General features: G+C 46.1%; 2 protein-coding genes across 7 annotated transcripts in view; one reads left to right on the forward strand and one right to left on the reverse strand.

Moving 5' to 3' along the window:
• Positions 1 to 297: 297 nt before the first annotated feature.
• Positions 298 to 10,666, forward strand: EIF2B2 (eukaryotic translation initiation factor 2B subunit beta). The gene is made up of 8 exons (XM_050955745.1): positions 298 to 574; positions 1,621 to 1,741; positions 2,763 to 2,911; positions 4,347 to 4,510; positions 6,104 to 6,199; positions 7,172 to 7,309; positions 8,057 to 8,123; positions 10,128 to 10,666. Exons 1-8 carry the CDS (start codon positions 412 to 414, stop codon positions 10,283 to 10,285), a joined length of 1,056 nt encoding a protein of 351 aa, XP_050811702.1. The 5' UTR covers positions 298 to 411; the 3' UTR covers positions 10,286 to 10,666.
• Positions 10,667 to 11,119: 453 nt separating this feature from the next.
• MLH3 (mutL homolog 3) overlaps positions 11,120 to 26,056 on the reverse strand; it is a 31,953-nt gene continuing 17,016 nt past the window's right edge. For all 6 annotated transcript variants that reach the window (XM_050955649.1, XM_050955647.1, XM_050955648.1 and 3 more), the window contains 5 exons: positions 24,762 to 24,921; positions 15,695 to 15,718; positions 15,378 to 15,456; positions 13,960 to 14,111; positions 11,120 to 11,924 (listed from right to left, as the gene is read on the reverse strand). In XM_050955649.1, coding sequence (XP_050811606.1) covers positions 11,841 to 11,924; positions 13,960 to 14,111; positions 15,378 to 15,456; positions 15,695 to 15,718; positions 24,762 to 24,921 — 499 coding nt within the window. In that variant the 3' untranslated portion in view covers positions 11,120 to 11,840. The remainder of the gene's footprint in view (positions 11,925 to 13,959; positions 14,112 to 15,377; positions 15,457 to 15,694; positions 15,719 to 24,761; positions 24,922 to 26,056) is intronic.

Raw genomic sequence — 26,056 nt, forward strand, 5'->3', positions numbered from 1 at the left:
CTTGCTCCCCATATCACAGGCACTTGGGGAGCGATCCCTTCGCCCCTCCTCTCGGCACGTGTGTCTCACTTTGGCCCACGTGGACTCCAGGAAGCCTACCTAGCTCCACCAGCCCGGCAGACCGTACACCACCGGACTCGGGGGTGGGACCTGGAGTGACGCTAGTCAGAGAGTCAGAGATCACAGCCTCTAGACTGAAAACATTCCACCCTCCTCTTGCGAAATCGGCGCACGAGAGACTCCTCGACCTGCTCCCTGATTGGTTTAACGGCCTGCAGTGGACGGGAAGAGAATGGCTCTCGGCCAATAGCAGTAGACAGAGGCGGAAGTGATCCGTTCCTGTCCTATGTCCGGGTGGAAGTGGTGCTTTGGATCCCACAATTCCGATCTCGGTTCGCTCCCGCCGCCAAGATGCCGGGCGCGGCCGAGAAAGAGTCGGAGCTGTCGGAGCGGATCGAGGCCTTCGTGGCGCGGCTGAAGCGGGGCGGGGAGCGGCTCAGCTCGGAGGAGGCGGCCCGGCAGACGGTGGGGCTGCTGCGCAAGATCATCGGCCATGGGCGCTGGGGCAGCGCGGGTGAGGCGGGGGGGGGGGGGGGGCAGCGGCGGTCCCGCGGGAGCCCTTGGCTGGGAACCCCCCTCTGGGGCGCTGCTGTCCCCGCAGCCTGCGCCAGCTCCCTGCCCTCGAGCGGCGCCCGGGCTCGTTTCCCCAGCGATGGGCGCCCCCGGCCCCATCTCGCTGACAAGGGGCTTCCCTGAGCCGCAGCCGGGATTCTCCCTCTCCGCAGGACTCGGCGCCGCTCGGCCCCAGATGCTTCCTCCCAGCCACAGGCCTGTGCTCAGGTTCCTGTCACTCGCAGTGATTATCCCTCCGTCCGCCCTGAAATCACGGCTTGCCCCAGGGGTTAGCTCTTTAATGACCCCCCCCCCGGCTTTGATAGGAAACAGTCTCTGATAAGCAAAATGAATGCCTGCCGCCCACCACGGCCCTGGATTTGGGATACTTCCCTCTGAATACGAGTCTCCTCTCACCCCCGCCTGTCCGTGAGCCCTGCTGGATTTCTCTCTCCCTGCTGGTATTTGCAGATCTTCCCAATTCACTATGCTCTGTTAAATAAGACCAGAGCTAATGCTGATGCGTGCAGTACCCAGCAGCTGGATTTCCCTCTCTTCCCAGTGCTTCACTGTTTATGATCCTTTGAATAGTTCTTAGAATGTGTGACATGCAAACCACTTTGATTTAGCTTTGTGAGTGGGATTTAGTGATACACTGCATGAAATATTTTAGTAAAAATCCCATCTCATCTATTGTCTTCACATCATGCACTCATGTAGTAATATTACCTAAAAGCCTGTCAAGTTTGGAATGATCTCTCCTTTATAGGCCACCTGAAACTTTTTTTATTTTTTTGCTCATGGCTCTTTTATTTTCTAGATCATGGTACTAAGTTTTCTGTCCAAATATTTGTTCCAGTATGTTAGTAGCAATTGAAACAGGTGCACGGCTGTTGAAGGGTAGATTGTTTTTAAGCTGGTGTAGGGCCACTGGCGGTGGAGTTACTTGAGGCTGTGGCCAGGCCCTGCTCTTGGAAGGATAGAGACAAAGCCATTCCCTTGTTTCAGGAGAGCTGATGGCGCTGATTCGGAAGGAGGGCAAGAGGATGACTGTAGCCCAGCCATCTGAGACCACTGTGGGAAACATGGTGCGGCGAGTGCTGAAGATCATTCGTGAGGAGTATGGCAGGTGAAGCTCTCCCTCCCCTTGCTGCCTGTGTGTATCCCTCTCAGTGATATGGGAGATCTTCCTGACAGGATCATTTGAATCCTGTATGGTGTCTTCTCTTTGCTGCTCCTGTGAGACCTCTTCAGGAGTCTAAAAGAGAGGTCTGTCCTCCCTGTGTCAAAGATTTTCCTTCAAGGTTAAACTCCTTTATTCCTTTCTAGGAAGATTTGTAGCCCCAATGAGCCTTGTGGTTTCCCTGCTACTGACAATGTTACCTCTAGTATGTGTTACTGCTGTGTGAACCCTCCCTCTGCTGCAGTTCTCTCTGTGTTCTGATCCTGTATTGCACGTGCTGTTCTCTCCCCACTTTCCTAGGAGAGTGAGTTCTGTTGGAGCAGCAGCCTTGAGCCAAGTTGTTTCATGTGCCTCCTGCAGCTTTCAAAGTTTACTTACATAGTTTTCCGAAGGTACAGTTATTGGCAAAGCTTCAGGTAGCTTTCTGCCACAGACAGCTCTGGAGCACAATTGCCAACTTTCACACAGTAAATAAGTACCCCGACTTTCACAATAAACCAAAAACCAAGCTAATCCCATTTCAAAACAAGGCCAAAACAAGCCAGTCCCTAAGAACCTACAGCACTTTATGTGACTAGATCCCCCCGGCGTACAGTCTAGACTGTGGTGGGCCCCTTGTGCACCCCGACTCTCTTCCCCCCTCTTCCCCCAGCTCCTGCTTGCCAGGAGCTGATCAAAAAAAGAAGCAACAAGCTACAAGCCAAAAACGAGCCAACAAGCAACTCACAAGCCAATTAAACCAAAAACAAGCCCAATTTCTGCCTTTTTTTCACAGATTTGGCATGTCCGCTCTGGAGGCTGTTTGACAAAGTAGGTGTAGCCCTCTTATCTGACCCCTAATAAGTAAGGCCCCTTATTCTCTGCTGTGGAATGACAGTGTAGTTCAAAAGCAGCCTCTTCCATAGGCTTCATCAGGTTGTTTACTTGTGCTCCCTTCTTGCTGTGATGGGCTGTGTTCTCTCCATAGGCTCCATGGGCGCAGTGAAGAGAGTGACCAGCAGGAGTCACTGCACAAGCTTCTGACCTCTGGAGGGCTCAGTGAGGACTTCAACACTCCCTATCCCCCACTCAGGGCTAATGTGATTGAAGCTATTAGTGAGCTGCTAATAGAGCTCGGTAGGAGATGAACTAAAACCATTCTATCACAGGGTGGGAGAGAGCGCTGCTCATGGGATTAGGGATGGGGAAGAACCAGTTCCCAGTTTGAATGGAAAGGATGGGGAGCTGTGAGACTCAGTCTTGCAGAATGTGTGTACCGGAAGCAGCACACAGGGATCCCTTCCTATGTGGTCCTGTGTGGAGAGCAGAACAGAGTCAAGTATGCAGCTTCTGGAAACAGGCAACATTCAGCCCTGTGCTGTTTACACTCAAGGCTTTGAAAGAATCTGAGCAGAGCCTTCGTCCAACTGACTAAGATGGAGCCATAGTGTGCTCAGGACAGGGATGGACCCTGGAGACAAACTTCTGTCCTGCAGGGAACAGAATTAAATATTTTCCCCTGCACTTCTTCCCTGGTGGATTGATTGCAAGGATTGTCTCTGCAGCCAAGGAGGTCTGCATGGAGCACCTGAGACAGCTAGGAGGATTGCTATGAGCCTCCCAAACTCCACTCTGCACATGGTACAGCATTCTGCTTCAGTTCTCCTTCCCAACAGGTCATCGAGGTGGCCAGAGAGGATATCTCAGGAGGGGTTTTAATATTTACATATTGTACCCAGCACAATCTGAGTGCTACTGTACAGACATGTAGAAAGAGAACATCTCATCTGAAAAGCTTACAATTTAAAAAGACTCGGGATGGGGAATAGGATACAGTGTACATGCAGAGACCAGTGTGACTGTCTTCTACATCTGTCCACAGATCAGCAACCATCTGTCTTCTTGAGGATTAAATTGTTTGGCAACCCCCCTCCACATTCAGTACTGCAGGCTATAACTTCCTCATGCATCTCCCATTCTGGCACCAAGAGCTAGTCTGTGGGCAGGGTGGCCACCATGGCTAATGCTAGTCCTTTCCTCTCCCATTATGATGAGATTTTCAATAAGCCTTACTTTCCTGGTCAGTTTGGGAGCCTATGGAGGTCAGGGTATGGTGCCCTTTGTACTGCCACAAGGTACGTACAGCCAGGCTCTAGCTTGATCCCAGCTGGTGCAGGGGCTGGATAACTGAACTGATCCTCCTCCACCAATGGCCATGTTGGTGCCTGAGCTAAGGGTGATATGAGAGAGCCTGGTTTGGCGGGCAGGTGGGGGTGGTCAGGTAATAACCTAGTTACCAAATTGGGGTCTCAGTGTTCAGATAAGGAATGGTGTGCCCTTTCATCAAGTGGGAGCTCAAACCCTCAGATGCTCTCCCTTCAAACCCAAAGCTCTAAAAAGTATGTTTTGGAGGTTTTTTGGCCTATGGGATAGCTCCAGGGAGAGGTAATTACAGTTGCGTGCTGTGGCAGAGGGCTTGTGCCCTTTCCTGTTGGTGTTGTCTGTGGCAGGAGTCAGCATGGCAGGTGTTAGGCCTGACTCTCCTCTCACTGCTGGATGGCTTCCCTTGCAGAGGGCACCACTGATAACATTGCAATGCAGGCACTGGAGCACATCCATTCCAATGAGGTGATCATGACCATTGGCTACTCTCGCACCGTCGAGGCTTTCCTGAAGGAGGCAGCACGCAAGCGGAAATTCCATGTCATTGTGGCAGAGTGTGCACCCTTCTGCCAGGTAGGACCCTGGTTGGCCATGTTCTCATAGACTCATAGGTCAGAAAGGACCAATATGATCATCTAGTCTGACCTCCTGCACAAGGCAGGCCACAGAACCCTACCCATCCACTTTTATAACAACCCCTAACCCAGGACTGAGTTATTGAAATCCTCAAATTTGGTTTGAAGACCTCAAGCTGCAGAGAATCCACCAGCAAGCGACCCATGCCCCACGGTGCAGGGGAAGGCGAAAAACCTCCAGGGCCCCTGCCAATCCTCCCTGGAGGAAAATTCCTTCCCGACCCCAAATATGGCGATCAGCTAAACCCTGAGCATGTGGGCAAGACTCACCAGCCAGCACCCAAGAAGGAATTCTCTGCAGTAACTCAGTTCCCATCCCATCCAACATCTTCCTGCAGACCATGGAGCAGACTTATCTGGTGATAATCCAAGATCAATTGCCCAAATTAAACTATCCTATCATAACATCCCCTCCATATACTTATCAAGCTTAGTCTTAAAGCCAGAAAAGTCTTTTGCCCCCACTACTTCCCTCGGAAGGCTGTTCCAGAACTTCACTCCCCTAATGGTTAGAAACCTTCGTCTAATTTCAAGTCTAAACTTGCTTATATCCAGTTTGTACCCATTCGTCCTCGTGCCTACATTAGTACTAAACTTAAATAATTCCTCTCCCTGGTTTCCATCAGCTGATCGCAAAGTGCTTTACTAAGGAGGTCAGTCTCATTATCCCCATTTTACAGGTGGGAAAACTGAGGCACAGGGCGAGAAAGAGCCTTGCCCAAGCAGGTCAGTGGCAGAGCTGGAAATAAAATCCAGGTTGCCTGAGTCCCAATCTGGTACTCTTGCCATTAGGCCACACTGCCTCTTAAACAGAGGGCAGTTGCCCTCAGTGGAAGGGCAGGACAATGACCTGACTAGTTCTCCAAGCATTTCCTAATCAGCATCGCTTCAGCCTTGCCAAAGCTGAGTTCATACCAGCTGCTCTTCATCCAGGAGTTGATCCCCTGTAAGGATAGGGGCAGGGCTTGCATTGGTGGAGAATGAGCGGTAAGGCAGGGGGACATCAACAGAATGTTGCCAGTCACTAATTCAGCTGGCCCATCGCTACTTCCAGAGTCCCATGGGGAGGGACGGCCAGCACCAGGCACAGCGCCCCCTACTCCCCCTATGTCACAGAGGCAGGCCAGCCGCACACACTGTGTTGAAAACAGCAGAGAATTCTTGACATTGAGAGGTGGCCTCCCCAAACGTGTCCAGGTTGTGCCTGTAGTATCTGTGCAGTGCTTTTATCTGCCTTAGGAATAGCAGGTGTAGAAATAACAGGTACTTCTGTTCAGCATAAGGGAGTGACCAGGCTGCCCCAAGAAATGTTGAGATTGCTGGCTGTGGCCAAGAAGTGGGGAAAACTTCTTGCCTGCCCCACCAGTGATTTAGAGGATAGCATATGTGCTATATCACTGGCAAATATCTGGCTCAGAGAATGTAACTTCTGGCTTGAATTGAGTGTGTCCGGCACTGCATCAAGTCCAGCTCAGGAGCTTCTTTGTCTGGTTCCTCTTAAAGAACTCACCAGAGTCTGTCTCTTCTGTAGGGTCATGAAATGGCCGTCCGTCTGTCCAAAGAGGAGATTGAAACCACTGTCATGAGCGATGCAGCCATCTTTGCCGTCATGTCTCGAGTCAACAAGGTAGGTTTTTTGGGGGGGGCGGGGGGCAGTAGTGGGGTTCTGGTGCTCAGGCCTTATAGGGCCATCCATAGGCAGTGTCAAGTGAGTTTGGTTCCCCTATCAAAATTCTCAAAGAGCTTGGAGAGAGGTGGCTAGAGAGGTCTCAGGCGGGGTTTTAATATTTACATATTGTACCCAGCATGATATGAGTGCTGCTATACAGACGTAGAAAGAGAACCTCTCCCCTGAAAAGCTTACAATTTAAAAAGACCGGGGATGGGGAGCAGGATACAATGTACATGCAGAGACCAGTGTGACTGACCACACTGGGACACTTCCACTGGTGGTCTCAACTTACTCCCAGCTGCCCCTCACCTGCGTGACTAAATTTCCAGGATTCATTAGAACAAACAGTGATGCTGAGTGGAGGCAGAGTTGCTCTGAGACAGACATTTAGAGCCTGGTGAGACAAAGGGTTGACTCCAGCCATTTATTTTTTTTTAAATACAAAAAACCAAACCCCAAACGTGCCCATCTCTAGAGTGGGAAGCACCGCGTCTCTGCCTGGGGCACAAATCACATGGTAAGCAGTACGCCAGCCCTTGGCAGGGTGTCAGAAAATGACTGCTGGACATCCTGAGCTCAGACCGCTTTCCTCACTATCATGTGGAGATGAGAATAGGGACCCACAGCTCTCCAATAAATGCCTGCTAGTCTTCTAACTTCCACTTGGCAGGTCTGACAGTTCTGGGTGCTGTTCTAGTTAGAGGAAAACTTTTGTGCAGACCCAGCACCCTACTGAGCTAGAATCCCAGCCTTTCACTATCTGTCTAGTCAGTGTAATGCCCTCTTGCTGTGATGTATATAGATGGTGGGAACCTGCAGCCCCTAGCCCCAGCATGGTCTGAGCCAGTAGCCCAAGATTTGGAGCTCCATTTCTCTGCCTGTCTCAGTTCACTGCAGAGTGCTCTAATACTAATTTGTACTTGGAAGGTGATCATTGGTACGAAGACAATCTTGGCCAATGGGGCATTGATCGCTGTAAGTGGGACTCATACCCTGGCACTGGCAGCTAAACACCACTCCACTCCCCTCATTGTCTGTGCACCCATGTTCAAGCTTTCACCGCAGGTAGGTGCAGCAACTTTGATTACAGCATCTGCTCTATCTCATGGCAAATAGGGGGACGTATATTGCTCATGAAAGTGAGGGATGGATAGCATTGATTGGCTAAAATACAGGTTGGCAATCCAGAAGGCTTCTACCAACTCTGCTAACGCACCTTGATCCTAACGCAAGGATGCCCCTGCCCCATTGATACACCTCCCCACAACAGTTCTACTGATGTGGATAAGACCTTTGTTCCAGCACAGATTGCCAGATACGCTGAATGGTGGGCCCTTACGATATAGACCAACATCCACTAGAGACTGAGAGTTACTATATTGATTTCACTTAAGCCAGTGGTGATTTGAACTCTCATCTTCAGAGGCAGAAAGAGATGTTTTAGGACTTTCCTTCTCTGCTTTTTTGATATTGTAATATGGATCCTGTCTCAGGTCACTGAAGAGCAGCTCGGGGCACTCGTGTATCTCTCCTCTCTTGACCTACCAGGCTATCCTGCAGAGCAGCCAGAATCTAAGCAGGCATAAAGGAACTAGGAATGTATGGCTTGCCTGAGCCCCTTGCTGCAGTTTCACCTGTAGTTGCCATGCATATTCCAGTCTGAAGCTGCAGGCAACTGCTGTACAATCTACAAACCTAAGCTGTGAAGCACTCACTTTGCTCTGCTCAGTCCCTTCCAGCACTTATGCCCCAGCTCCATATGGTATAATGGGGATAGGTGGTCTCTTCTGACGCTATTGCTCTTTCTTCCAGTTCCCTAATGAAGAGGATTCATTCTACAAGTTTGTCTCTCCACAAGAAGTGCTGCCATTCACAGAAGGTACTGGTCCTCTTTAGAGCAGGTTTTTGAAGGGGAACTAGCTGTGTTGACCCTAGGCAGCAGGAACCGGGATCCTGCCTCACATATTTGAAGACAGAATTAGCTTGTAACCAAGGGCAGGAAACCCTGCCCATTGTCTTAAACTCTGAAATGACTCTGACCACTGTCCTAGTTTACATGCTACTTGGCTAATGGGAGGAATGGAACAGGGCTTCTTCTGAACTCCATTCTTGCAGTTGGGTTCCTGCCCTATTAAACGCATCCTTATACAGGTAGTAATTTAAAAAAATAATTAAAAAAATCAAGGTTCTGATGGTGACTGCCTACTAGTGGGCGGAACAGACCTAGCACAGTAGCAGAGAAACCAAACAGTTTCTGTGTAGCGCTCATAAGTACTGTTACTTCTTGGAACATAAAACTCCAGAAATACTATATGGATTATTACCACTGGCTGACATAGTTTTGTTTCTGCCCTGGAGCTTCTGAGGCCAGGTTACTGTGTGCACTTCTGGTCTCCCATGTTTAAGAAAGATGAATTCAAACTGGAACAGGTGCAGAGAAGGGCTACTAGGATAATCAGTAAAAGCAGCAAAGAATCCTGTGGCACCTTATAGACTAACAGAGGTTTTGGAGCATGAGCTTTCGTAGGTGAATACCTACTTTGTCAGATGCATCTGACGAAGTAGGTATTCACCTACGAAAGCTCATGCTCCAAAACCTCTGTTAGTCTATAAGGTGCCACAGGATTCTTTACTGCTTTTACAGATCCAGACTAACACGGCTACCCCTCTGATACTAGGATAATCAGAGGAATGTAGAATCTGCCTTACAAGAAAAGATCATAGAGTGTGGCTTGTTTTGCCTAACAAAACAAAGGTTGCAGGGAGATACGATTGCTTTCTATAAAATATATCAGAGGACCAAACACCAGGCCGTGAAAGGACTGAAGTTAAACACCAGTGTTGTCACAAGAACAAATGAATATAAAACTGGACCTCTACAAGCTTAGGTTTGAAATTAGATTAAAGTTTGTAACAATCAGAAGAGTGAAATCCTGGAAAAGCCTTCCAAGGGGAGTAATGGGGGCAAAAACCCTAACTTGTTTCAAGACTGAGCTTGATATGTTTATGGACAGGATGTTATGATGAGGTTGCCTACAATGGCATATGTCCCATTTATGACTACTATTAGCACATATCTCCAATGGCTGGAGATGGGACATGGCACAGAGTTATTCCAGCCAGTTCTTTCCCAGGTGTCTGGCTACATGCTCATGGTCTAACTGATCACCATATTGGAGGGCAATGTGTGTCCCATTCTCCCTCCCGATCAGACTGGCAGAGATCGGGGGGAGGGGGGATTGCCTTCTCCAGCAGTGTGGGGCACTAGTCACTTGCTGGTTTGAACTAGAATGAATGGTGGATTCTGTGCAACTTGAAGTCTTTAAATGAAGATTTGAGGACTTCAGTAACTCAGCCAGAGGTTTTGAGCATATTGCAGGAAGGAGTGGGTGAAGTTCTGTGGCCTGTGACATGTAGGAGGTAAGACTAGATGATCATGATGGTCCCTTAGGGCCTTAAATTCTGAGATTCCATCTTCAAAAAGATGGCAGCTCTGGCGCCCATTTATATAGCAACCAACCTTCTAAATCTGTGTTTCTGTGCAGCAGGACCCCACAAGTGCAGGGTTAAGACAGTTTTGATTAAGGCTTTCATTGTGGCATTTTGCAGATTTTCCATCTGGAGGCTCTTCTGGTTAGCACCAGCAACAGCCATCAGCAGGGGTAAACTCTGTCATTCTTATCCAAGACTAGGCTCTATACCCATAACTCAGATAAACCTACCATGGTTGGGGTTGTCTAGAATCTTGTTCTGCTATTTCAGTGCTGACTTTAGAGGTGGTGAGGTGAGGGTCACAACTTGTGCTCCAAGCAGTGTATGGTGAAGCCACACTCCACATCTTGTTCATTGCTCATCTCTAATACCATGACTGTTTCCTTTTCAGGGGAGATCCTGTCAAAGATCAATGTTCACTGCCCAGTGTTTGACTATGTTCCCCCAGAGCTCATTACTCTCTTCATCTCCAATATTGGCGGTAATGCACCCTCCTACATCTATCGCCTCATGAGTGAGCTCTACCATCCCGATGACCATGAACTCTAAGCTCTACTGGCTTGAAGTGCCTCAAGTGTCCAGGCTCTTCCTACCTTGCTCTTTCAGAAGATCCAGCAGCTAAATAAATCCAGGGCTACAGAGATAGGGGTGACTGTCTTCAAAAGGAAAACATCTGCATGGAGTATAATGTTTCCACCCTAGCCAAGAGCAGCAGTGAGCAGAGATCTACACCTGGCTTTGCTTCTGTCACTCGTATTACAAGGCACATGGAGCAGTTTTTAATCCATTTGATTTTTGGAACCTGTTGTTGCCATTCTTCTATATCTCCACTGAAGTTCTGTTCAATGATGGACCGGGTATAAATGGAATTCTCTGTTGCCCCCAAGCTGCATTACCTTAGTGTGCTACAATAAAGACTGCTTGTAGTGATCTCTGCTGTTGGCTTATTTTCTACACAAGAATAAAATGCTTATTCTTCAAACAGTAGCAGCACACTGGCCCCAGTAGTGCACTGCTGTTGTAGCAAGATGGCTGTAGTTCCTTTGGTGGATGCAAACTGAAAAGCCTTCTATTACAAACCAAAGGCCTTAGAGTGCATTCTCTTTAGCTGTCTCTGGCAATATGACAGCTCTTTTAACAGTGCACAGCAATACTTCATCACAGTTTAGGGTAAGAAGTGAAATATTTCCCTCCTCTGGTTCTGCTTAGACCGTAAAACCTGCTGGGCCAGGATTCTTGTTTTTAATTTAAGCACTTGAGTCCTGTGTGTTATCGTAATGCCTAATAAGTAAATAGAAATTTGTAACATGACCCTCTTACTGGTATAGAAATAAACCCCAGTCTATTTAGAGCTAAAGGGTGAACTGAAGAGTGGAGGCAGAATAAAATTAGAATATGAGCAGGACTTTTTATTGCAAGAAGTGCTCTAGGATCCTTAACTACCTCTTTTCCAGCAACCTCATGTTTCACTGAGAAGATAGCATCTGGCTATATTTTTGAGATCTCCCCTCCACCTGGAGGAAAAGGACTGATGTGCTGTGAAAGCCACAGGCAAGAAAAGAAACAGCAAGCTGGGATTGCTCTGCTATTAGATGCTTAGTTGAATAAAGTGACACTTTTGGTTCTTTGATGGTCTGACTCTAAGTTTGCCTGCACAACCTTGCAGATGGCCTGTGCTCACTCTAGTCAGACATGAGCCTGAGGAAAGTGGTGTTGGTTTATTAATAAATACTTAGCCATCTACACTTTCAAGCATTGTAAATACATTAAAACCACCCTTCCGCTATGAGGAAACCTGCCATTCTCACAAGAAGGGAATTTAACACTTGCAAGTGTGAGACACTTTCTATCCTTGAATAGCCAAGTCTGGGCACACAATATAATTTCTGAACATTGAAGCCTCTTCTCTGGACTATAGGAGCCTTCTTCTGCCACGTTCCCACGGATTAGCTTGACTCCTCAGAAGGTCAGCTGTGAAGGTAGTACTTCTGATACCGTCCTGACTCAGGAGTTGCATCCAAGCAGCAACATTGGTTTCACGTTGCCGGCTGGAAGTATGAAGGGTTGTGTGACATCAACACTCCTGGAGGGTCTGGTTTTTAGCTCACACTTCCAAGTGCTGTCCTTGTTTCCCAAACAGCTGCCAGGCGTGGGCCATTCTCCGCAGTTTAGACAAATTAGGTTTAGGCTGGTAGGAGAAAAGAGAATTAATGAATTCATACTAAGTTTCATTAAGAGAAAAGGACTTCACTGACCTCCACAGTCTTTTCCCCACACAGAAAGATGCTCAAGTGTTTTATCAAATCTAATTTTAAATGTCCTCCGTGACTTCCAGTTTCACAATCTGATGCAGTTCCTTGAATAAAAGTCAAGATTTGATTTTATTAAACATCAGATTTTTTTTTAAATATACATCTTGCTAGTTCATTGGTTCTCATTTTTGGCTTAGGTGTTTTGTACTTGTTTCTTCCATTAGTTTCCTCATTGTTAGTAGAATTTCAGATTTTACATGTTTTTTCCTTAAGTCTCTCACTTAGAAGGCTCATCTTTTCTGAAAATCACAAGCCCAGGGCCTCATTAACACCCTTATTGTAAGAACATAAAACTGATAAGCAAACTGTCCTTCCTATATTTGCAACCAGCACCACATTCTGATATAAACTGGCATGAATGAAGAAAGCTGAAATGCTTGGGTAAGGCTATACTCTTCTGGCAGGATTTGAAGTCAATGGGACTTGTGCTCATAAATCACCTAAGTGCCTATATATAGGCGTAGAAGCCTAATTTCAGGCTCCTGCTTTTGAAATTTTTGGTCTGTGTGTATACAAAAATGGTTCATAATAACTTGTGTATTAAAAGTCTAAGTAACTTTTCATTGTTAACACTGAAGCAATTTTGTTCTGAAGTGAAATATTTTATGCCCCTAAGAGAAAAGTTTAATAAAAATACGTTTTAACTGCTGCTGCCACTACACTTAAACACGTTTAATTTTAAGCACAAGTGACCCCATTAAAGTAAACGGAGCTTCTCTTGTGAATAAAGTATCAGAGGGGTAGCCGTGTTAGTCTGGATCTGTAAAAGCAGCAAAGAGTCCTGTGCCACCTTATAGACTAACAGACGTAGTGGAGCATGAGCTGATCAGGATCATACTATTCAATTTATTTTTGTAAAATTCAAATACCCTACTGGAAGTGGCATTTAATAAAAATAATTAATTATATATTTTCATCTAAAGTTGCAATAGTACAAATTTTCAAATTGTTTTACAAAATCTCAATCTGATTTTAGAAAATCACTCCACCTTGACTGGTCTCCTGATCTTCAGCCTAGATTTTTTTTCTTTCTTTCATCCCATATCTCTTGGTTATAACTCCTCATATCACCCTAAATAATTCCTCCTTTCAAATAGTAGATTTACCCATCAAGGCACACAGAGCAAATGTACTGTTTCAGGCAGCCATTTCCTAAGAAACTGAATTATGAAAGAAGAGAAAAAGCAAAAGTACTGATCTGCTGTGGGCTATTCCATGTACTGAACATATTTAGGGAACAGCACACTTAGTAGGGAGCTTTAGAAAGGTGCACATTACTAGTTCTTTCCCCACCATTAGTTGTCCCTTAGCCGAACCAGACAGACTTAACTCGTATTCTCTCCTCATAAGTCTCCTGCAGTTCCCTGGCCATTTTTTTGTTGCTCTTCTTTGAATTCCCTCCAGTCTGTCCTTAGATGAGTTTATAATTGCAGAGTATTACCAATAGTGTGACTCCCTAAGAAGATACAGGATAGCTGAATAACCATTGCCAGGGGTTGCTTACCAAGTCTGTATAACTTCAGGAAGAAGTATGACAGGAAATGGCATGTTAACAGTAGGGTTCTAAAGGCAAATGTGCAATACACCACGTGAGTAGAATCTAAAATAGTATCTGGACATGCACTTTGTGCTCAGTGAGTTGCAGTCTTCATTTATATACAATACTGTGGGGAATAATACAGGAACGGTTAAGGGAGGGACAGGAGCTAGAGGTTTGTTTACATCACATGTGATCAGTTGTCATTTCAGTCAGGATACCTCTGTTTGTATTAAGTGGTGGATACAGAGTGAGCTGTGTTATTGGTTGGTATGAAACTTGGATGAAAAGGCTTAGCAAGATTAAACGCATCTTTTCAGACAACCCACCCTCTTAGTTGTTTGCCCTTCTCTGCCCAGCACTTCACACTGTACCTGCTTTTCCTGCTTCAGGTGGTCTATGTCTGCAAGTGGCATCATGGAAGGTCTCCCATGAGCACACTGGAAAGGCAGCTGGCAAGAGGACAAAGCTTCAATAAGCTGGCAGCTCTCCTCCTTAGTCAAGCTGTCATTAAACTTAATAGCTCCTGAAAAGAGAAGCGAATTATAGCATGTGCTGGCAAGAGTTCAGCTCAGCTAACAAGCTCCCCTCTGGGAACTTTGGACAGCACAGCAAGTTAATATGGGGCAGCTCCCACTTCCTCCCCAACCCTGAGACCACAAACCAGCAGCACAGTACACCAGACTTCAGATTTAGCTCCACTTAATCAGACTTCCCCCAAGAAGCCTTCCTGGCACACACAGACTAGCTTCTCCACAGCCTAAGTTGCTTAGTCTGGTCTGAGGCTACTAGATGGCAGGACAACTATGTCCTTGCTTCCTAGATGCTACAGTTGTTGCAGCTCAAGGCACGTGAGCAGCTTCCTCTGGAGCTGAAAACCAGGGCACTCCACAAATGAGGAGCTACCAAAGCAGAGAAAGACTGAAAACCCACCCCCACATGCTACTTAGAGATTGAGTACCACCTCAGTAATCACCCGCTCTTTCCCACATCTGGGCATTTAATGCAACCACTGCCAATCCAGGCAGGATAGTAAGATCTCTCTGGTACTTTAACAATCTTTATCTTTCCTAAACACCAGAAGCTGTGAGAATCTATGGTCTCATTTACTTCTCACCTTAGCAGCTTGTATCCTGCAGTTCAGAGATGGCACTTGTCCTGCTCTTCTAGCAGAAAGAAATCTTGTATGCAGTCTGCCACTTGGAGACTCTAGTGATGTGCCACTGCAACAACGCTACCAATACACATTTGCCCTTTGGCCATGAGGGGAATATTAATGCAATATGCAACATGTCTGCTGGCATGAAGGGGTTAGAATTAGTGCAGCTTGCATTTGTGAGATCTGCTCACCTCCTGGGCTTCTGAAAGCCCAGAAGGTGAGTCAGATGTCCATCACAGATCATGGAACAAGCACTTCCAGGGTCTCCAGGACACCCTACACTGGCATTTCTACAACTTAGCATTTGGGGCAGCCAAAAATGTGCTCTTTGAGAACAGGGCATTCCTCCTGCTCCCACAGAACTGTTGAATTAAAAGTTCTAGAGCTCATATGAACGATGCACATTAGGGCTCTATTTTGTCAGCATCTCACATCTGAATAGGAATGTGGATAACAGCCACAAACAATGCAAATAGAGGCAGCATGTTCTGTCCTTGGCAGAGCTCTACAAAAAGAGGGCAACTGCCTCCTGCCACCTAGTAGACACCCTGTCTCTAACAGGTCAGACTCCTGTAACCCTTCAAAGTGCCAGAGCCCCAGAAAGTACACTGTGGAGAAGTTCAGCTCACTTACCATGGCATGCCTGGGAAGCCAGCACCTTTAGAAAGGTTAGTGGGAGTGTCCCTTGTGCGCCTCCTGTGGTCTGCAATAGCTAAAAGTAGAAAGAGAACATGGTCCAACTTTCCGGTGAGTATGAAAAAGAAATAATAGTAACATTAGAGAAGGAACAGATGAGGAAGACCTAGTAGGGCCCATCTGGTCCACATCTCCCCACTGTCAATCCATAAGAGCTAAAGGATGGTATTCTCCCAGGTTTTGTCCTGTCTCAAGCAACACGACTTTCAGTAGAGAGCTACCCTGATCCATTTTAAAAGAAGAGCACTACTTACCTCAACTTGTTCTTGAATCAATTCCTGGAAAGCAAGAGGCAGAACAATCAATCATTTACTGTTTTTTCTGTCCTCACTTTTCCTATCTGCTGTCCCAACCTGGCCATATTTACTGTATCAGTTCCAAGTCACTCACTGTGATAAATAACCAAGAAGGATGGGCCAGTGGTTGGAGCACTAGCCTAGGCAGTGGGAGTCCAGGTTGAAGTCCCCCACTCTGCTGCAGACTTCCTGTTTACCTTGGGCAAGTCACCCTCTGTAAAGTGGGGATGACAGTACTTCACAGGAGTGTTGGGAGGCATAGATGCCTACTCCATGGGTGCTCCGGGGCTGGAGTACCCACCGGGAAAAATTAGTGGGTACTCTGCACCCACCGGCAGCCTCTGCCTAGCTCCCAGCGCTTCCCACCACCTAACAGCTGTTTGGCAGTGCTCTGGACTTTCTGGGAGGGAAGAGGAGGAGCAGAGACACGGCACTCTCAGGGGAGGAGGCCTGTAGGAAGGGGGTGGAATGGGGCGGGACTTTGGGGAAGGGGTGGAATGGGGGTGGGATGAGGGTGGGGCGGGGTGGGAAGGGTCAAGGTCGGGGCGGGTGGTGGGGTCAAGCACCCACCAGACAAAGGGGAAGTCGGCAACTATGTTGGGAGGATAAATACATTAAAGATTGAGAGTCTCAGGAAAAAACAAAAGCAAAAAAACCCAACCAACCAAACAAAAAAACACAAAACAAGAGCTGCCAGAGCATAGGAAAAATTGGTGGGGGCTGAGCCCCCACCGGCAGCTCCATGACCCCGCCGCCCCAGCTCGCCTTCGCTCTGCCTCCACCTCCCCTGAGCTGGCTGCCGCTTCCTGCTTCTCCCTCCTCCCTTCAGCGCTTGTGTCACCATACAGCTGATTAGCACAAGCCTGGGAGGGAGGGGTGAGGAGGAGGAATGAGGCATGCGTGGCGAAGAGGCGGGGCCAGGGCGGGGATTTGGGGAGGGATCCAATAGGGCAGTGAGGGAGTGGGGCTGGAGGGGGATTTGGGGAGGGATCCAATGGGGGAGGGATTGGCAAAGTTGAGGTGGGGCCAAGGCGGAGTTGGGGCAGGGGCACACAAGCTCCCTCCACCTGTGCTCTGGAGGGCAAAATATCAGGACAATTTGCGTCCTGACCGGACAAACAAGTAAATATTGGGACAGTCCCGATAAAATAGGGATGTCTGCTCGCCCTAACCATAGGCGAGCCTGAAGTCACCCCAGTAAACTCCCAAACTCACTACAATTTTTCAAGACTGCAGTAAAGGGGCTAGCAACACACAATTTCCAGAATCTGTTTGAGTCATAATCTTAAAGCATCTCTCATCAGCTTGTTCAATTACAAGGCTAGTAAGAAAGAATGGTAGCTTACCCAACAGTGACAGTGGTTCTAAGGGATGTATTGTCCACACTGATTCCACCTCTAGTGAACCATTGCCCCATGTATGCAAGATTGGAATCTTTTGGCCTGCAGTGTTCACTGGTGCCAGACCTTGGATGTGCTCATGCCCCTTCTCCCCTTCCCATCCAAGGAAATAAAGGGCAGATGCTGTCCAACCATCCCTCAGTTTCTTCGCCAATACAGACCCTAGGAGCTATAGTACTTTGTAGTAACGGGGAAGGAGGGCAGGTTGTGGATAGGTTGCAGAATCCATAGACAACACATTGCGAGGAACCACAGTTACTGTAAGTAAGCAATCACTGTTTCTTCTGGGAGCGATTATCCACATGTATTCCACTTCTGGTGGCTAGCAAACATTGACCTCATAATCAGGAAGTGAGTGCTAGAAGTCCTGTTTAAATATTGATTGCAGGACAGTTCTGCCAAAACAGGAATCAGATCTTCAGGCCTCAGCTAAGGAATAAAGTGGGATGAAGGAGTGGACTGATCCCCCATATGGCTTCCCTGCAAAGTTCTGCAATTGGTATGCTTTTCAGAGATGCTCCAGAAGCTGCTTAAGCCCTTGTGAAGTGGGCTATAACTTGCATGGGTGGATCTAAGGATGATCACAAACCTCACCAGCTTCTGCTCCAAGTGCGAAACATATTTCTTTAACCTTTTCACTCTAACGTAAATACATAACATGTATATTTAAAAAAATACCCCAAAACCCCAACCCTCTAAAGCCCTATAACATGTGACATTCCACTGCATACACTTCTCTCCCTAAGGAGAGGATAAGAAAATAAAACAAAACATGACAGATGTTTAGTCACATTGCTTAGGGCACTACTGGAAGGTGCTCAGATACTACAGTGATAAGTTCAGTCTAAGAACCTATATAGAATAGATCTAATCTAGCTAACTCATGGTATGATTTAATACAATTACATACCTACTTAGTCTTTAGCTTGATGGCCTCCTGGCAGAGAGGGGATGACTGACCACCTCATTGCTTCTTTATATAGTGTATTGTGGCTATATTGTCTGTCAAGATCTGCAGAACAAGCTGGAATGCCATGCAGGCCAGCTGGAAGCCCTGAGCTCTAGGATGTTCACATGCAATTTCAAACCAGGTCCCTTGCATATGCAGATGGTACTCCCAACCTGTATCTTAAGTGTCTGTGATGAGTTTTATTGTCAGGGAGGGGATCGAGAAGGAAACTCTCTTCTATATGTTCCCAGCCACCGACTGAGTTCTAGGGTGGGACCAGGACTCTCTTGCTCATGTGATGCTTTGACAGGGAGTACACAAACCTCAGCCATAACTGCAAGGACCACAGGTGAAGTCTGGCAAGCTGTGTCACATACGTGTATGCTGTCATATGGTCCAGTAGTCCTAAGCACATACACACCAACCTTGTTTAAGTCAATTTTGGCTCATTTGTTATGGACTGGAGAGACCATAATCTATCATCTTGGAGGTAGGGATTTTCTGATCAAGAGCTAATCATGGTTCCTATGAACTCTATTGTCTGTTATGGGGTGAGAGACGATTTCTTGCAGTTCACAAAGAATCCCAGTTGGGAAAACAAGGAAAGAACTGATACTGTGGTCTCCTACTTGGACCTTCCTCTGCTCATTCAGATATGGGTAGACTTTGGGTAGACATGGATACCTTTTCACCTTAAATGCATTGCCATCACTGCCAGACATTTTGTGAATACTCGTGGTGCCATGGACAGACTTGTATTGGTAATAGTTGGGCCCTACTGTGATTCTCAGTTATTTCCTGTGGAATAGGTGGATAGCTCTATGGAAGTACACATCCAGTAAGTAAAGAGCTACAAACCAGTCCTGAGCCACAAGAAATGGAATGATGGAGGCAAGTATTACCATCCTGAATCTGAGGTGGCATATATATTTGTTGAATCTCCTCTGGTCTAGTATAGGACAAAGATCCCATTTTTTCTTTGAAATGAGAAAAAACAGAGTAGAAGCCTCTTCCTCTGAATTCTGAGGGCCCTTCCTCTATGGCTTCTACATGAAGCAATAAGGCCACTTCTGCTTGTAACAGGCTCTCGTGAGAAGAATTCCCAAAGAGGGATGGGGAAGGGAGCATAGGGGGCAAGGAGTAGAAGTGTAGGGTAGCCATGGGTGATGATCTCTAGCATCATCTGTCCAATGTTATGACAAACTTGACAGCACCTATCTGCCTTTTTAGAATTAGGTGCCACAGATGATGAGGTCTACTACAATTTTTTTGCCAGCTCCAACAGCCCCTCATTAATTGGCATGGCACACCTTTCAGGCAAGCCAGAGTATAAAATGTCCAGTAGCTTGTGAGAGTCCTTCTGTTCTACCTCCATGGGGATTTCTAACATGTAATGCACCAGTTACTGAAATGTTTTCCAATCATCCAGCTGCGTGGAAGTGGAGGGCCTTACTGCCTAATCTGGTGAGGAAGAGTAGACCACTGCTAGGATCAAGTGCTCTACCATCTGCAGGTGTTCTTCCTCATCTTCCTGTGCTATACTGTGAGTCTGCACCAGCAGCGCTCCTTGAGCACTCTATGGAGTTTCATAGGGGAATGAGATTTAAGTCTACAAGGGGCAGTGGAGGTATTTTTCCTTGTGGCTGCATAGGTGCCAATTCCTGTGGGGGAAGAGGCGAGGCCGGGGAGGGAATTTGAGGAAGGAGTTGGAATAGGGGCAGGGAGGGGTCAGAGTTGGGGCAGGAACTTTGGGGAAGGGGTTGGAATGGGGCAGGAAGGGGCAAGGGTGGGAGTCGGGGCAGGGCCAGGGGCAGATGGGGGTCAAGCACCCAATGGCACAAGTAGAAGTCGGCGCCTATGGCTGGCTGGATACCCCAAAGGGCCCAAGGTTGCACCTCGTAGAAGTAAGGGGCTGGGGGCTATGGGGTTGGATATCAATGTGAATGCGCTCCCTAAGGTCCCATAGGTCTACATATACAACTCCTAGATTCCCTGTTAGACCAGTAAAGGTCATATGAATGGGAAAGAGATGAGTGGCTGGGGGAATATCCTTCCTACTATGCTCAGGAGGGGAGAAAGAAAATGAGTACTCCTCCTCTACCCTAACCAGAGTTTTGGGGTGAACTGGAGTCTTCCCCACCACTGCAGCTGAAGAGTTGACTGGTACTGTAGCAATACTGGTAGTAAATACCAAAATACAGAGGGCACTCTTATAGCTGAGAATACTAATGGTGACTCAGGCTTCATGGTCACTGCAAGATCACGTGACACCACAAATAACTTCAGTGCCAAGAAAGTCAGTGCTGGGAGCATCTGTACTGTAGGGGTCTGTACCAGATTCAGAGGTAACAAGTCATTGACATCTTATGCACTGAGAATCAGTACCAGGTGAAATGTGGACCACTGCCTGAGAAAGTACCATGTGAGCTCAACAACTGGGTTTTATCAGGGTGTCAGAGGAACCTAATTTGGGCCATGAACTACCCTTTGTCTTAATAGTCTGAGGACATCTATGCCTCCTTTTACTGGGTCCCAAGAAGGGTGACTGAGGTCTGTGCTTGCTGTGGGAAAGATATTCCTTCCTACCCTATTCAGAAAATTGAAGCATTGACTGAGGAAGCCTGTTTAGGCCAGAGAGGCCCTTTTCTCTCTGGTTCTGAGGAGGCTCTACCTGAGAGCTTCAGGAAAAAATGTTTAAGGTGGACCTTTCTCACCTTCTGTATCCTCCTGGAGAAGAGGCAACAGATTGAGCATCTATCCCCAAGAGTGCTAATCATTAAGCAGATCAACTGAATCATAGGAGGAGCAAGTTTTGAACCGTTGGGACTTCCTTTCAGCCATAGAGACTAAATCCTGGTACTGGGGAAGTCTCTAACGTTAATAAGAGGATTTTGTTTGTTTTTTTATATATAGCCACTAAGTGTAAAAAAGACACTACGCTAACCATACTAATATTACACTCTCTCTCTCTCTCTCTCTCTCTCTCTCTCTCTCTATATATATATATATATATATATATTTATCATTACACACATGATCAGTAAAGTCACACAGTGTGCAGAGAAGCAGATGCTGCAGGGGTTCTGTCTTGCAGCCACAGGCAGAAAGAAGGAACTGAGGGTCAGCTGGGCCTACTCTTTCCTTTATCTCTAGCAGTGGAAAAAGGGGAGAAGAAAGGCATGAGGACATCCAGGGTACAGGTGTGGCCCTCATGGGCACTGCTAGCCAAAAGAATCAGACCTCATATACATGTATTCCACTTCCAGTGCTCGTGTGACCCATGTGGACAATCAATCAAAAAAGAATGAACTTGATGTGTCAGAAGATGCTGTTTTCTAACAGAGTGGATTAATTTAAATCCAAGTAATTTAAATCACTGATTTTAATCACAATTTAAATCAGCAAGCAGAAATCGCTGATTTAAAACATTTAAATCCTTTAATTTTGTGGTAACCACAAAACCCAGCTGAATTGCAACTAAAGATAGCCTTTACACTAAATTTGGAGCATCTTTTAGTTTTTGCTAACCAGGAAGATACAGTATATCTATACACATACAGTAATTATATATAAGTAATTATATAGCTTAACTTACATTTGTTAAGATTCTTAACTTTTACATCTTTTACTATGTTAGAAAATGGTGAAGTATGCAATTCTTATTTACTAAATGATTATGTTTTTACTTGTGATTTTTGCCAATCTCTGCTTGGGATGGAATTTAAAATTCATTTAAAAATACAAAAAACAGAATTTTATTTTTAGAATAAAACTATTTTAAATGTGCAGGATACATACAAAAGAAAAATGGTTAGCATAAAGTTTAGCAAAACATGTTTTAAATTTAAAACTAACTGATTTATTAAACAAAGGAAGTATCTGTAGTTAGTGAACTGATCTGATTGTTTCTGGTCATCTTGTGAAAGCTGGCTGACTCCCTTTAATAGATTACAAGCGGACAGTGGGGATGGGGGTGAGTACTGCTCATGGACACAGTAGCCTGAACTTTTGCACTCTCTCTTTTCCTCTGCCTCAAAGCAGGAAAATCCTGCTCCAAACCAGTCAGTACTACCCAGACAACGGGAGCATGCGATCTTACACTTACCAATCAAGTATTAACACGCAAGGGTCTTTGTCTGAATGTGTTTAAAAGGTTTGTGAAATTTGTGTAAGACAGAGTCTTTTGTACCAAGGTACAGGCTCTCCTTTTTCCGCAGAATAAAGCATTTTTCCTTATTCCTGTCAGGCTGTTAATTGGCTCTCAGCTAGGCAGACCCGATATTTCGGTAACAATCTTGTCCTTCAAGATTTTATAACTAGTAGATATCCTCTCACACCTAGTTTTTATTCATAGATTGGAGGAAAAGCTTTCCTGATTTTTCACATTGCTAATATCATTCAGCAGATGACATATAATGGGGAATAAGAGCAAACACCATAAAACCAAATATTTGTTCAAAAAAGGGCTCCCTTCAGTGAGTCAAATCCAAGCAGGTCTGTATTGGGGTGGTTATGACACTTGTTTTGTAAGCTTAAGGTCTCCAAGTTTCCTACATTAAGTACAAGGAAATGGGTCATTTTTTTTAAGCCAACAGCATTTCACAACCTGTTTTTTTTTTTTGCCCCAAGAGATCAGCAGCATTACCTCTTGAAAAGGGCACCTTCCCTGTATGTAAACTCTCACACATGAACAAAAGAGAAACATATTGCAAACAGGAGTAGGATTGGAATGGCTCACAATGGTTCAGCCTGGTGGCTGCATCTTGTTATTATACCTATCTCATAGAACTGGAAGGGACCTTGAAAGGTCATCAAGTCCAGTCCCCTGCCTTCACTAGCAAGACCAAGAACTGTCCCTGACATTTACTCCCCCTCCCCCCCATCCCTAAAAGGTCCCCTCAAGGATTGAACTCACAATGCTGGGTTTAGCAGGCCAATGCTCAAACCACTGAGCTATCCCTAAGTGTTTTTTTTTTTTTTAAGTCTCTAATACTTATGGGTGTGAAGAAAATCTTCAAAATGTGAACTGTAAGCAATCGATGCAGCAATTTCTGGCTCAGTTTTCAGAAAGCCTGAAACAATACTCTCTGAGAGGGATGAACTGCCCCTATTTGTTTATAGGAGAAGACAACTCTGACACCAAATGATGGCAATTAAATGTCAGTCTTGTTAACTATGTCACTGTTGATCAAAGCACTCAAGAAAGAGGGGCAATCAAATTATGAATGATCTGCTATAAGAGGTATATGATTTTGGCATCATGAATGGATGGAGTCTGAGTTGTGAGCAGAATATGAGAGATTACTGCCACTTGTATTTTTCAAATCTGATTCCTGATTGCAGGTATTGTTTCATACCAACAACATTTTCTAAGGAATTTCAAAGTTTAAACTCCTCCCAGGCAGGGGCAGCTCTAGACATTTTGCAGCCCCAAGCATGGAGGGTTTGCTGATCCTGTGGCTTTGGCAGACCTCCCGCAGGCGTGCCTGCAGGAGGTCCGCTGAAGCCGCAGGACCAGCGGACCCTCCGCAGGCAAGCTGCCGAAGGCATCCTGCCTGCCGCCCCAGTGGCAACCAGCAGAGCACCCCCCGCGGCTTGCTGCCCCAGGCACGTGCTTGGAGCGCTGGTGCCTGGAGCCGCCCCTGCTCCCAGGTGCAAATGAAAGCCACACAGATACAACTGGAGCAAGAGAGTCTTTAAAACAATAATATTTTAATTTGTTCTTATCTTTAAATGCAATCCTCCTTGCAACTCACCCACTATGAATTTTATTTTATCCACTTCCCCAAATCTGCAATAATCCCTAATGGGGATTGGTCCTGCTCTAGATGACCTCCTTAGGTCCCTTCCAACCCTGACATTCTATGATTCTAATTATGTCTGTTATAGACTTAGAGTTAGCCTAATTATGGGACTAAAAGAAAACAAACATCACTACCTAACACTAATTGTGTTCAATAATAACAACTTATAATCTAGTGCTTTTTTTAGTAGATCTCAAAGCATTTTACAAAGGAACATCATTATTATTACAGGGAAATTGAGGCAGAGAGAGGTGAGGTGACTTGCCCTGGGTCACATGCCAGCAGGCCAGGGCCAAACTGCGAATAGAACTGAGCTCTCCTGAGTCCCAGTCTAGTGTTCTATTAACACTGCCTCTCTGTCGAAGGTACAGGAGGTGGTATGTATTATCAATTCTGCTGCCACACAGGTCTAGAGGAAGAGAGACTGGTGGCCCACTCCACTTCACCAAAAATAGCAGGACCCCTCTTAACCAACCTTGTCACTCACACTGCTGAATATTAGCCTCTATACTGGGAGTCTCATTTTAGTTGTATTAAACTTAAAATAATAGTCTTGCCATCCATCCATGTAGCCTCTTATGCAATTAATAAGTAAATCTTTGCTGTTTTATCCCGCAGGGACAGAACAGCATTAGTAAGTCATGCTCCTTTCATTTTCAGGAGGAGACTATCTCACTTAAGATGAAAAATACACCAGCAAAGAAGCAGTCTTGAGGCCAGTGGACATGGATAAATATTCTATCGAAAGCATTGCAAGGGCTCTCTTTAGCTTTCTCACTTAGGAGCCACTCTTCCAACACCCTGCACGATTAATATAGAGCAGAACGACACCATCACAATGTAATTGCTCAAGCTCCACATCCAGGACTAACCTCCACAATGCTTTTAGCCACAGGCTGTCTTTTCCGTCGTAATTCATTGGCCTCTCTCTCCATAAAGCACAGGGGCACTTTCCCAACTAGAATCTGGGAGCTGTTGTTCTCTGGAAATGATAATTCAAGGCCTATTTCCTCCAGGCTTTTGTGGCAGCACCTGAGAAGAAAACCTCAGAAATGAGAAACTGAAGCACCCTCTTCCACACACCTACAGGATCAGTCCAAGCTGGACACTTCTGCACTCCACACACAGAAGCTTCCCATCTCGTCCACCCATATAATGACATCTGAGGATTTCCCAGCAATGCTCCTCTTTCAATGCACATTTCTCTCCATTAAATTTGTGCAGAATGCTGGCTCCATGGTTCTGAGATCCCAGGAGTTCGCTTTATTGCACAATAGGATGGTGAACACTTTTTCCCTTGTCTACAGTTCTTTTCTTAAGATACACACAGGAAGTTCAGGTAATAACGACCACAATATATTATATACATTATGACGGGGTATTCACCCCCACACTAGCTGGAAAGGGTTAATGAGCCTGAGAAGAGACAATTAACCTGATAGGCCATGCCTGAGGTAAATTAGATTTGCTAAGGCCTGGGCTACACCAGGAAATTAGATCAATATAATTATGTTGTTCAGGGGTGTGAAAAATCCACACCTCCGAACTATATAGTTAAAATGGACCTAACTCCCTGTGTAGACAGTGCTAGGTAGAAAGAAGAATTCTCCCATCGACCTAGGTATCATCTCTCGGGGAGCTGAAGTAGATATTGTGATGGCAGAAGCCCTCCTATTGGCATAGGTAACATCTTCACTGGAATGTTACAGCAGTGCTGCTGCAATGTTTTAAGTTAGACAAGCCCTAAGCAATGCCTGATTGATGATGGAGCCCTACTGAGAGGGAACAAGTGGGGCTGGTATAAAGGTAGGAAGTTGGCAGCAGAAAAGGGCTGCAGTTAAGAAGTCTGCAGTTGCTCCCTAGGCATTAGAGAGGGAAAAGAGGAAACCCAGGGAGACAGTAGAAAGCCCAGGGATTCATGCCCTGAAGGAAGAGTTTATCCAGAAGGGTGGTGGCGCAAGCCTGAGAGATGCAGAGTAGGACAAGGCTCAGGGAAATAGTAGCAAGGTGGGATGTTGTAGATCTTGGCTGTTGATTAGAGGGTAGGCCCAGATTCCCCTACCAGCCACTGGGGAAGTGGTACACTCCAGGCAGCGAATGGGAAGACTGCCTGAGACAATTTGGATGGAAAGACTTTGAACCCTCAAAAGGGGGAAAACACATTGAG

The sequence above is a fragment of the Gopherus flavomarginatus genome, chromosome 5 (assembly GCF_025201925.1).
Source record: "Gopherus flavomarginatus isolate rGopFla2 chromosome 5, rGopFla2.mat.asm, whole genome shotgun sequence".
In the NCBI taxonomy this organism is placed as follows: Eukaryota; Metazoa; Chordata; order Testudines; family Testudinidae; genus Gopherus; species Gopherus flavomarginatus.